This window comes from Telmatherina bonti, assembly GCF_933228915.1.
Source record: "Telmatherina bonti genome assembly, chromosome: 4".
In the NCBI taxonomy this organism is placed as follows: domain Eukaryota; kingdom Metazoa; phylum Chordata; class Actinopteri; order Atheriniformes; family Telmatherinidae; genus Telmatherina; species Telmatherina bonti.
Window position 1 is genome coordinate 34,591,464 of NC_136622.1, and position 13,632 is coordinate 34,605,095.

The 13,632-nt window shown below is 41.4% G+C and overlaps 1 protein-coding gene across 2 annotated transcripts in view; it reads left to right on the top strand.

Annotated features, from left to right (window-relative positions):
* The window catches only part of nol9 (nucleolar protein 9), a 13,672-nt gene extending 10,206 nt beyond the window's left edge, over positions 1-3,466 (top strand). For both annotated transcript variants that reach the window (XM_079238412.1, XM_079238411.1), the window contains exons 12-13: positions 2,174-2,307; positions 2,399-3,466. In XM_079238412.1, coding sequence (XP_079094538.1) covers positions 2,174-2,307; positions 2,399-2,518 — 254 coding nt within the window. In that variant the 3' untranslated portion in view covers positions 2,519-3,466. The remainder of the gene's footprint in view (positions 1-2,173; positions 2,308-2,398) is intronic.
* Positions 3,467-13,632: the final 10,166 nt, after the last annotated feature.

A 13,632-nucleotide genomic window follows, 5' to 3' on the forward strand; every position in this document is an offset into this window, starting at 1 on the left:
AACGGAAGCAACCAAATGAAACCAACTGACCTAACAAATGACACACGAGGAGAAACTTACATAGTGGCTGATCAGCCCAAATGAAAACAGACAAAGGGGATGACACATAAAAACAAAATGAACAAAATAAACCCTAAATTCCTCCTCCCATTTCTGCAACTGATCTGGTCCACTTAGCTGGTTCACAGCCACAGGACTGGAGCGGCTGGAACTCACAGGAAAAAGAAAACAAATGAAAAAAATGATACCATCACAACATAAACTAAGATGCATGCTTTTTCAGAAGAGTTGTGATGCTACATGAAAATAATGTCTAACAAAAATATTGGTTTGTAAATTAAATCCTGGTTAAACAAAATAAATCCAAGTGTATGTGTTCGAGGGTGAGACTCGAAAAAATAAGATTGCTGGTTGAGACGGCAGATTATGAACTATGATCCCGGTTAGAGAACCAAGGCACTTGGAAAGAGTGTGTGTGTGTGTGTGTTTGTGTGTGTGTCTGTGTGTGTGTGTGTGGTCTGAAAATAAGACTATAAAGATGTATCACAAAATGCTCAAGATTTCTCAGGCCCTTAAATATGTACATATGAACCGCTGAATTAGCATAGGATTTTAAAGATCTTCAAATGTCACAGCTTATATAAAAAACTGCTCCTCAAACAGAATATGAGAGCACCAGCATACCTAACAGCAAAACCACATTACATACATGAACTATTACTGGTCAAGCATGGTCACAATTACAACAAACTGAGTTGCAATATTGGCATTTTAAGCTTAATTTGCATAATTAAACAATCTCTACTAGCATCCAAATTGGCTGCAGTTGTAGCAAATAAAGGCAGAGCTAACTACTACTGTAACTCAAACTCACATAAATCTTTCCATAAAACATCCCAAACTCAGGTAGCCATAAGTTTATCAAGAACTAAGAACTGGAAAGCACTTATGTTCCGTCAAGAACGCACACAAAACCACAAAAACACACAGAAAGTCCACTGGCTTCACTGAGTCTGCTTGCTAGCTGGCCTGCTGCTTGTCAGTGTGGATGAACATGACCCAACAAGTTGCAACAGCATTAATTCTCCACCAGCAGATGCTGCTGTATAACCTGTAGGGCTTTCTTCCAGTATGTGTGGTGCATTTTGATTTCACCTGTGTGGCTGTAGACACAGCCTTCACAGAGACCGTTATGATCCAGTTAAGGTGAAGGGATTGCATCATGTGTTTCTGTCATAGACTGTATAGAAAGAGATGGACGGAGTCTCTGTGACGTCACCCGTAGGTTTCTGAAGATCTGAACTGAAGCTCGGTGGGCGGTTCCTACCGTTGCCATGTTGGCAGCGTCATGCGCGTCGTCTCACCCGGAAAATACAAATATGGGCAAAGAGGTGGAGATGAGAGGGGGGCTGTGAGCGTCATGGTGGATGATTGACATCGAGTGAACTCCGAGCTTTCTGTAGCTTAAAGCTAACCAAGCTAACCCCGAGATAACAGGAGCTAACCAGCTAACAAAGGTAAGCGGGCTAAAGCTAAGTCACGTTGTTAACCGCCTAAAAACCGCGGTTGTTTTACCTTCTTCTGACTTGAAGCGGGAGATCGGGTACCTGTCAATCAAAAGGACACGCCCCTAAATATGCCGAATTTCGAGATTAAATTACTTTTAAACGGGTGAATTAGAAAAAAATTCACTCCCCCCACAGTTGTCATGAAGGTAAACCTGACCCATTAAACCTAAAATGGATTTTTGAACCAGGCTGTAAACATGTTTATTTCTGCTGTGAAGTTGGTCTTGTTAACATGGGAGTCTATGGGGATTTGTTTTGTTTTGCAGCCCCTAGTGGATGAAGGGGGAACTGCAGTTTTATGCACTTTCGCATCAGCTTCACTTTTTAGTGAAGCCGGAGGTTGCTGCTTGGTTTCCACACAGCGTCAAGCCCCGTGTTTATTCATATAAACACTTATAGATATACGTTTAGTTTAAGGAGGTAAATGTTTATTAATGTGTGTGAAGGAGATTATTATGTACTTTGGCTGGACTGGTTGGAGGTGGAGAGGACTGGAAAGGCGGGTTGCAGACCACCAGAGATACCTGCTGACAAAGAAAGCTGGATATTCTGTACATCCTGTATGTTTTTTTAAAAAGAAACGTATACCTGTGGATGTCCTGCAGGTGTTCTTCGAGGGATCGACACAGCACAAGGTCTGTACCTCCTGCTGACTCCTGTCGACCCCTCCATACTCCGGAAGGTCAACTGCCTCCTCTTGGGAGCAATTTCACTGCCCTCATGCATCCTCACAACGCAGGTCAGACTGGTTTACACATGGCTGGATTTAAACTTGGAGAATTAAACCAAGCGTCCGTATGAGTCCTAATTTCCAATGTTTTGTGTTTCAGCCTGGCTCTGAAGGCGAGATGCCATATGTGACGACAGACTACAGCTTCGATCTCAGCGGCGCAGGAAAGCTGCGAGTCTTCAAGGGACTGACGAGGCCCAGTCAAACCGGAGCGCAGTGACGCATCAGCTTATCGTCTGTTACATTTGTTCACTTGTCACACGTCAGACCAGTCGGCACCGGCTTGTGAATGTGCAGAACTGGAGGCGAGTTTGGTCTGCACCAGTACACGGACTTCGTTTGGACAAACTGGTGTGTCTTACAACCTGCTACTGTACAAACTGTTGGTGACGCTGGGAAGGAGTTTTTCTCTATCCCACAAGGATGAAATGGAAATACCTTGTAGTTACAGCTCTTATTTGATGTGTTTGTCTTTTTTTTTGGTACATTCCCAAAGAAAAAACTTGCCTGATATTAAAGAAAAAACAACTTTAGTGAACAGTTTGTGCTTCCTTTGTTTCTGCCATGGGTAGGTGTCTGAGATGTCCCCGATTCAGAAGGCGTTTCTTCATTTTTGGTTGTTTTAGAAGGTAGAAAACTACAGCAAGCTTTTTCAGTGTTTTATCATAAACCTGATGAAGTAAAGAAGTTGCTGTGGATCAGGTGGATTTGTCAGAAATGGTTCGTTGTACACGCCAGGTGGAACCAGAATTTTCTGATTTATTTTATTCTAAAGAGCCACCAATGTTCCTGCACCTCGAGCTCGTTCAGGACGTGTTTCTTAGTTTCCTCTCCGGACCCGTGTGAAATGTATGTCTTAGTTTCCAGGTTCATTTCCTCAAGGGGGCAGCAGACATTTATGAATAAATAGATTTTGTGAACAGAAGACTATTTTCATAGAAGGTGTCTTAACAGCAGGAAAATTGTCTGTAAAAATTAATAATGATCTTCTATGATGGTTTTAGTGGCACATTCAGAGTTATTGCTATCTTTGTATATTTGTGTAGGCTGAATATCTTCTCTGCTCCTTTTCATTATTAAAGTGGGAGTCAGCAAACACTGCGGGTGTGTTTTGGCAGACATTGTTTTGGCTTCATTAGGTCATCTGCTTCCCCCAAAGACCGAACAAAAACCTGATTAAAATTCCTCTGTAAAGGTGTCATGAGACAGTCTGCATGAACCTGATAGACATACTGTAGTGTTCAAGCTTAGAATACAATTATTTGCATTATGGCAAAAGATTTTTTATTTTTAAATGCAAGGACTGTATCTGAAACTACAACTCTACTGACTTAATTATAATTTAATTTCTTTTTTTTTAAAAAATGCATAATTTTAGCTTCATGACTGCAGGTTAGTGGTTATCCAGTGATTAATAGACACCATTTAAAATGTCATTTTAAAAGTTCTCCTTGGCCAAATGAAAATAAACATTTTATTTTCACAGACTTGATTTTGATTTAACATGGATAAAAATGTATTGATAATTTACTCTTTAGGTTACTATCAGTCATGAAACTTAATTGGCGAAATAGCTGATTATGAAAACTTAACTGTAGCTTCTAAAGGGAACAATTTTTAATTAATATTTCCAAAGATCTGATCTGATTAAAAAAAAACTAATCTATTCATTTCTAAGGCCAAAAGGCAAAGTTTAATTGCAAGCCTTGAGGAAGTAATAGGTTTAGAATTTTTTTAATTCAGCACTCTTATTAGATTTATAATTATGCTTCCTGCAATGGAAGTTTTACTGCATAATTAAATCATTTGCCAGTTTTATATCCTGCTCGATATTGAAATATGACATAATTGAATGAGGGAAATTTTTAAAAGCAAATTAATGATAAACTTCTATTATTTTTGTATTAAATTATGTGGTAAATTTTCTTATCACTCTTTTATTTAGAAAGCTAACTCTTTCATCAGTAGTTTGATTTTTTTTTTTTTTTGGTTAAAATCTAAACACAGAAAATATTGCAGCCCATTAGAAAATCTTTAGCTATTGAATAAAAAAAAAACATTAAAATATCTCGAAATAAATCCATTTTGCAAATTGGTTACATAAGTCTACCCTCACCCACACCATGTGAACTTTCTTTCTCTTTCCTTACCCTTCTGATGCTGTATTTTTTTGTTTGCTTGTCTGATTTTTTTTAATGAAAGAAATAAAAGATAAGCCTGCAAAATGCTTAACTTTCATTTTCAGTGGCTATAACCCTTTTTCTGGCCTTTCTTTAAAAGAAAACTGTTTAAATTGTTATAACACCAGCTTACATAGCTGAAGGTTTCAAGCTAGCTACTGTATCTTGTAAAAGGCTAGCTAAACCTGATACACAATACATGCTCTTCAACCACACATGTTCTAGCCAGGACTAATAGGATGTAATCATTTATGTGATAATTATGTGGGAAATTAATATATTGTTTTGTTTTTAGTAATAAAATAGTTCCTAAATTATGGAAAGAGTTAAGCTAACTTCTAGCTAAGCTTGAAGCTCATTTAGCTTAGCAACAGTCTTAGTGCAAAACTAATGGTTTACGTGTTTGTTAGGTGTTTTCTGGATGAAAACAACAATCAGTGACTACAGATTGTAGAACACATACGAAGATTTACGAAGACTTAAGTCTTCATATAATTTCTCTGAAATTAGTCAGATTTTCATTCCCATCCCAACAATCAAACAGTTTCTTCACCGATGCTTTCTGAAAATCTTCACACAAGATTTAGTCATATACCTCCTCTGTTTTGTACTGTAGTGCTCTTTTTAGATTCTTAGTGGAAATTTACATAGCTAAACACAGTTCAGCTTCATGTTGGTATATTCACACCATTCACCACTTTCAGAACATTTTGCCTGAAGCTGAAGAACTGCTTGAGGTCAGACTTTTCAGTTGATTAGTAGTAGTTTCCATTTTCCTATGCTGTCTGTCTGCTTTTACGTGATTGGATGGCTTTAACAAAGCATTATACTCTCATCTCCATGCTTGATTGTTCTTTTCTTTGACCACATGCCCAAAAGACTGCCTTTCATATTATTTTACATTTACACTTTCTCCTTTGTTAAGATGAACCTTTGCAGCCTGTTTGACTTTATACTACAGCATCCAATCATTCAGGTTACTTAGACTTTTTGGACAGTTTTAAAGTTATTATAGAAGGGATTTTATATGTTACAGTGTGGCTTTTTGCAGTAGTAAACACAGATAAAGCTTTAAAACACTTCCTGCTGTTGTGAGGAGCCACAGCGTTAAAGCGGATGTCCTCACTAAGCTCCTAGATTTAAGCAAGATTGTTCAACCGATTAGGAAAGTACTGTTAGATGTTTTCTATTTTTAGTTGATTAGGATGCTTGATAATAGACCTGTTTAGATGGCCTTGAAGCTTTTGTCAACATCTTTTGTGACATTTTTTAATGAGCAGAGCATGAGTGATTATGGACATGACAATAGAAAGAAAAGCAATAACATTTTATTTAGACAGAAATTTCACCACACTTTACAGTCATATCTCACTTTCCGTTTTATATGGATGGAAATAATAATTAATGCTGGGAGTTAACTTTGCCATGCTATTTCATCCAATGAGATGAGAAATATTTAAGAATTTCAAGATACAGAATTCTGGATTAGCATTTAAAGCATTGCAGATAAAATCTCAAAAGACCAGCAAAGAAACTTAAAGGTTGGACTTAATGCATCAAAATTTTAACAGTCCCAATATTTTGAGAAACAATCCGAAAATCTGACACAAAACATTTACAAATCCTGAGATTTTAACTCAAAATACTGATTTAGTATCTTAAAAATTCTGGGATATTATTTTATAAATGTGAAAAAATAATCTCCATCCTGAGATTATTTCTCAACATCAGAATCAGAATCTTGTTTGAACATACAAGGAAGTTTGCTGTTGAATGTTTTTACTGTAGTAGAAAGTACTAAGATTGGTAAAGGTAGTAAAATAAGTAGAAAATAATAAATAAAACAGACTCTTATGTCTACTGTATGCAGAGCTGTTTACAAATAGAACCCAGAAATCCAAGTTTGACACAGTAGATGGACTAGAGGAACAGAGAAAGAAAAAGAAAGTGATGACATGCAACTGGTTTTCGGTTTATCTGTTTAATAAGATGACTGCAGTGGAGAAAAAGCTGTTCTGGTGCCTGTTAGTCCTGGTCTGCAGGCATATGAGGTGCCTGCCAGACGGGAGCAGTTTAAAAGGACTGTGTGGAAAGTGAGATGAGTCCTTCATGATGTTCCCTGGAGTCCTGGAGGAGTACAGGTTCTGCATAGATTCTGGCTTCAAGTGAGGCTCCAGCCATGCACTCTGCAGACCTCACAGTGGGCTGCAGTTGGTCTTGTCCTGCTTGGTGGCAGCTTCAAAGCACATAGTGATGGAGGATATATATATATATATATATATATATATATATATATATATATATATATATATATATATATATATATATATATATATATATATATGTTGCTTATGTATACAAATACATAAAATATTAATTTGAACTCTGACTTCGTGCCCAAAAATTTTATTTTATAATTTTGACAGACCAAAAGTTGTTCATTCTGAGACAGTCTATCACAACATTGTTTGGTATAATTTTTGATCAGTGTCTCATATTCTGCATAAATAAATCAAAACAATCAAACATTTTGATGATCCTCAAACTTTAAAGAGAATCATTTCTACTAACTCGACTTCATAAGTAAATATTTTACTGGAATTTTGAAATACTAATCCCAAATTTGGGATTCATAGTAATATATAATGTTCTCTTTTGGGGATTTTAAATCATATAGTATGAAATAATTTTACATTTTATTTCCAAGTTGAACTCCGTATTTTAAAATGTTCATGTTTTATCATATTATAGAGTATTAATATAGAACATTGTGAGTTATTCAGGTTATTGCTTTGTTTTTGTTCTGAAATAAATCAGTTTTTATGTCTGAATGTGCAGATAAAATCCCTGCTTCATGTGCATGCGCTCCCGGTGCCTTTAGCGCCTCCAGCGGCCACTTTGCGCCACTGCAGAGACAAACTGCGCTCAGTCTTTGTGGGGATTGTGTGAATGAATGAAGGAGGAAAGCAGTGAGAGCACGCGCCGCAAAGCACGCGCTCATCTTCAGCTTCACCTCGTTTTAAACCACTAAAAGGAGAAAAACAACAAGGATCCGTTTGAAGGCCCAGAAGAAGGCTCGTTCTCGCGATCTCGCTCCCGCACCGACAGAGCTTCACCAGCAGAGGATTTTCTTCCTCTCTGGACGTCGAGCACATTTGCTTTTTTGCATGCGTGCACGCAGCAACAGGTCATTGACGCGAAGCAGCGCGTGCGACCTGCAGCTGGAGCCCACAGCGGAGAACTTTGCGTCGTGGGATGCGTGTTTGCCGCAGTTTGCGGTGCGTGAACACAAGCGACCCGCAGCTCGAGCGCAGTGCGTTTCAGCGTCACACCGGGAGCCACGAGGACACAAGGAGACCAGACATGGCATAGTGGATGGTGCTTTGTGGCTGATCTCAGACACGCAGACCTGCTCTTGGTGCTTTTTCTCTCTTTTCTTTTTGTCTTTTCCAACACGGAGCGCGCGCGCAGATGGTGCCAAACAAGTGGAGCATGAACGCAGTTCTGCACAAATCGCCTCCAAAGAGCTGGCTCGGGCTCAGGCTGCGACTGAGTGAGTAAAACATTAATGAACTCCTCTATTAGGCGCCTCTCACGTGTTTCTGCATGTAATGTGTTGGGTAAACGTCAATCAGCTGCACCTTCACCCCCCCAGAAACACCTTGTTGAACCCACTCTGAACTGTGAACCGGCTGGAAAAAGGGGGGCAGAGCAGCTCTCGTGACTGTGATCCTGAAGCTCCAGGTCTTTGTGTCAGGTTTTCCTCCAGGCATCAAGTTAATGGCTGGATTTGGCAAGTGACCTGAGCAGTTATCCCAGCCGGAGGCAGAGAGGGGGGGGTTAGTCAGACGGGACAGTACACTCTCATCTGGAGTTTTCCACTTGATAAAAACACTCACAAGATGGATGTTCCCACTTGCAAGTCTCCAGCTGACACACTTTCATGCTCACATTTTCTGTCTCCACGTCTCAGCAGCTCGATTGGGGTCAATCTGCTGCAGTGTTTTCCTTCTCAGGTTGCCAGATTCAAGTTTACAGACATGGAAGACACTTTTAACCATCAGAAACTGTAGAATTAACCAAGTATTTCAGCCCCTTTTCGTCTGCGTGTTCATGTGTGTGTCGTGTGCTGGCAGTTCGAGGGTTCACGCAGCAAGTAAAGTAAGCATGGAGTTAAAGTTTAGCAACCTTAATTGGTTGAGTCTGGAACCCCTCTGTGTTCCAGGCCACCGGAGTCTTAAGCTTGTCTTAAACACACAGGTCTAATCTGGGACCAGATGTCTTGTCTGGTCTCTGCTCAGCACTGAAGAAGAAAAACACGTTCCAGTTCTGTCCACCGTGATTACCGTTGTCACATTAAACACAGAGATACATACTTTATACTTGGATTTGTTTCATGCTTTGAATCATACGGTCAGTTTTTCCTCACCGGCCGCTTGGTTAGGTACACCTGATGGTTAACACAAATATCTGACCAGCCAATCACATGGCAGCAAGTCAACACATGTAGTAGACATGACGAAGATGACTTGCTGAAGGTCAAACTGAGCATCAGAATTAGGATTTAAGGGACTCTGCAAGGTGGCTTGTTGTTGGTCTGAGTATTTACTGGGATTATAGGTCTGAAGAAGAGAAAATATCCAGTTTGTCTAGACCAGAATGTCTGGTTGATGTCAGAGAATGGTCAGACTGGTTGGAGATGATGGGAAAACAACAGGAAGTCCAGTAAGCACTGGTTCCATCCAAGATCTGCAGAACATCATGTCTGAACACACAACACGTCCAGCCTGGAAGCAGATGGTCTCCAGCAGCAGAAGACCACAGTGGGTTCCCTCCTGTCAGTAAGAACAGGAAACTGAGGCTACAATTCACACAGACTCACCAGAACTGGACAATAGAAGATGGAGAAACCAGTTCTCCAGCTCTGCTCCACATTCACATGGTAGGATCAGAATCTGCTGGAAACATCATGACAACATGGATCCATTCTGCCGTCAGGATCAAGGCTTCAGGCTGCTTCAGGAATGGTGGGGGGAGGTTTTCTGGTCCCACTTTGGTCCCCTTAGTACCAACATGACCTGGTTTAACCTCCACAGCCTACCTGAGTCCTGCTGCTGACCATGTCCATCTCTTTCTGAGCACAGTGTAGCATCTTCTGATGGAAACTTCCAGCAGGATGATGCACCATGTCACAAAGCTCACATCATCTCCACCATGACGATGAGTTCACTGTCCTCCAACGGCCTCCACAGTCACCAGATCTACATCCAGCAGAGCAGCTTTGGGACGTGGTGGAACGGGAGATTCTCATCATGATGTGGTGGAACGGGAGATTCTCATCATGATGAGGTGGAACGGGAGATTCTCATCATGATGAGGTGGAACGGGAGATTCTCATCATGATGTGGTGGAACAGGAGATTCTCATCATGATGTGGTGGAACGGGAGATTCTCATGACGAGGCGGAACGGGAGGTTCTCATGGTGATGAGGTGGATAAGGAGGTTCTCATGGTGATGAGGTGGAACGGGAGATTCTCATCATGGTGAGGTGGAACAGGAGGTTCTCATGGTGATGAGGTGGAACAGGAGGTTCTCATGGTGATGAGGTGGAACGGGAGATTCTCATCGTGATGAGGTGGAACGGGAGGTTCTCATGGTGATGAGGTGGAACGGGAGATTCTCATCGTGATGAGGTGGAACGGGAGATTCTCATCGTGATGAGGTGGAACGGGAGATTCTCATCGTGATGAGGTGGAACGGGAGATTCTCATCATGATGAGGTGGAACGGGAGATTCTCATCATGATGAGGTGGAACGGGAGATTCTCATCATGATGAGGTGGAACGGAAGATTCTCATCATGATGAGGTGGAACGGAAGATTCTCATCATGATGAGGTGGAACGGGAGATTCTCATCATGATGAGGTGGAACGGGAGATTCTCATCATGATGAGGTGGAACGGGAGATTCTCATCATGATGTGGTGGAACGGAAGATTCTCATCATGATGAGGTGGAACGGAAGATTCTCATCATGATGTGGTGGAACGGAAGATTCTCATCGTGATGAGGTGGAACGGAAGATTCTCATCGTGATGAGGTGGAACGGGAGATTCTCATGGTGATGTGGTGGAACGGGAGATTCTCATCATGATGAGGTGGAACGGGAGATTCTCATCGTGATGAGGTGGAACAGGAGATTCTCATCGTGATGAGGTGGAACAGGAGATTCTCATCATGATGAGGTGGAACAGGAGATTCTCATCATGATGAGGTGGAACAGGAGATTCTCATGGTGATGAGGTGGAACAGGAGATTCTCATCATGATGAGGTGGAACGGGAGGTTCTCATGGTGATGAGGTGGAACGGGAGGTTCTCATGGTGATGAGGTGGAACGGGAGGTTCTCATGGTGATGAGGTGGAACGGGAGATTCTCATCATGATGAGGTGGAACAGGAGGTTCTCATCATGATGAGGTGGAACAGGAGGTTCTCATGGTGATGAGGTGGAACAGGAGATTCTCATCATGATGAGGTGGAACGGGAGATTCTCATCGTGATGAGGTGGAATGGGAGATTCTCATGGTGATGAGGTGGAACAGGAGATTCTCATCATGATGAGGTGGAACGGGAGATTCTCATCGTGATGAGGTGGAACGGGAGATTCTCATGGTGATGAGGTGGAACAGGAGATTCTCATCATGATGAGGTGGAACGGGAGATTCTCATCGTGATGAGGTGGAACGGGAGATTCTCATGGTGATGAGGTGGAACGGGAGGTTCTCATGGTGATGTGAAGCAACTGTGTGAAGTTTCATGTCAACATGGAGTAAAACCTCTGAAGAATGTTTCCAACACCTTGTTGAATCTGTGAAATGGAGCAAAAAGGCAGTTCTGAAGGGAAGAGGGGAAAAAGGAACCGGTAAAAGAAAGGTGGAGCCGATAATGTGGCTTTTAACACAAGAACTTTCTTCTGGTCCACATTTACAACAGGAAAGTTTCTGCTTTTGTCAAGAAAGTCTGATTAGATATCAAGAAAAATTCTGTTTTCAAATGTCTCATTTGGTGTATTTATTTTATATTAAGATGAAGAATTTATGAGTCAGAATTGCCAATTGATGTTCTGATTGGTCTAAAGTGGATTCTTTTGATCATATTTCACCCTTCTGTCCTCATTGCACAAAACATTTCCACCCTGCCGTCCTCACTCGGGCTTTCCCTTCAGGTCCCACCTGCAGGTGACGGAGCGGTGGAGGCTTTAAGTGCTTTTAATCGTGTCACATGACCGTCTTGCTTAGAAAAGGCTTAATAATGATAATGCGGTGCAGATGTGCGTCTTGCATTTAGAGATGTATCCTCATGTTGAGGTTGTCTGAACAGAGTTTTGAGGGTTTAATTTGCTGAAGCTGCCCAGCTTTACGGGAACATGTGGAGATGTGGCGATCTCTGCTGCAGCTCTGCTGTAATTTTGGTTGCATGTTGCATAGCTTTTGTTTGCGTGCGCGCCTGCATGTTGGTGATTTTGGCCTGGCACATGGCTTGTTACAGTTTAAGCTTCCTTGTTTGGGCTGTCTCTTCCATTGTTCCACCATGTTTTCCTTTCTCTTTTCCCCTCTTTGCATTTCTGCCTCTTCCTGATGCCATCCCAGGTCACAGTTTGCCTGTGTTTGATCGTTTTCCAGTCATCTTCCTCTGATTAACAATAATTATCCCTCCGCTGCCTTTGATACCGCTAACACTGAAGGGTACAGTCGGCTTGTCCGCCGTGCCGTCGGCTCCGCGCTGCTCAGGCTTGTTTTTCTTCTCTGGTTTGATGCGAAATGTTCTGCAGACTGTAATGAAAAACGGATCAAGCCCTGATGCAGTGATCCTCCTTATTGTGTCTGACAGAAAACACATTTCCTTCCTTGCATCTCACCATTTCCGTTGCTACATGAGCGTTTTACTGCTGCAAAGAGTCCACAAAGTTCCACGATGCATCAGGAAAATGTCAAACCTCTGTGTTGTTTAAAGATGCGTCACATCGTCGTTGTTTCTCAGGAACATTCTGCATTGAAACTCTTTCATGTTTCTTTGCTGAAAAGTTGCCGAAGTCTCATCGTCTCTTTGTAAAGTTTTAGTCCTTTAGTCGTGTGACCCTCTGGTAAATGGCCATCGTTTTACAGCATTTAGCCACATGTGCAGCTCTGATGAGCTTGTTGAGCACTTTTAAACTTTTAAAGAGTTGATGGAAATGCCTTAAATAAGTCGATGAACTGGGATAAACACGTTGCGTATCTGGTCATATGAATGACCCGCTGTCTTCTGGAGAATAAACACGAGCAGTAATTACCGACACGAAAGGATAAACACAACATGCCCAGTTGAAAAGAATTCCTGAAGACCGTCTCCATTTTTCTCCGTGACGCACCACGGCCCCCCAGCGTTGTTTCTTCCCTCCGTAATCTGCTGCAGATAAAATGATCATTTGCTGCTTGTGTGGAAACTTGGCTATAGGTTCAGATTAGATGAAGAAATCTGGACTTTAATGTACCAGTTGTAGAGGAACTCTCTGAGGGACTGGGGCCCTGAAGGCCACATGCATTCAGGGACTTAAAGGCTCGTTCTGTTCGTAAACCAGATGGGAAGGTTAAAATGATGCAACGGGCATCTGAGGGTGGTTGAAGAAGCAAAAACAAGAACTTTGTTCTTGAGGTCGATTTGGTTTCATACTCAGTAGCCACATTTACATAAGAGTTTTAATTCAGGTTAAAAGTTAAATCTGCTTTAAACGGGTAAAAAAACGACCATGTAAACACCTAATTCTGAATTAAAAAGACAACTTTATTCTGAAGTAAGTGGCTGGTTTATTCACGCCTTAAATCGGAACCGATTAATTCCTCCATCATGTAAACATTAATTCCCTTCTAAGTTAAACCCGATTGTCATGAGCATGCTTGTTACCTTGTCCCGTCCCGATGACGCACATATTCCGCGCGTTGTTTTGCCTCCCGTGTTCGGTAGTCTATCTTCTATCATAGTATGATCGTGTCGAGCTGCTGCTTCAACGTTAGAATCAGAATAACAGTGAAACTGGTTCTTATTGTGTAGTTTTCCATGTTACGACCGAAAAGATGAGAAGAAGGAAGCAAACTTTGTTTATTTCCTCCCACCT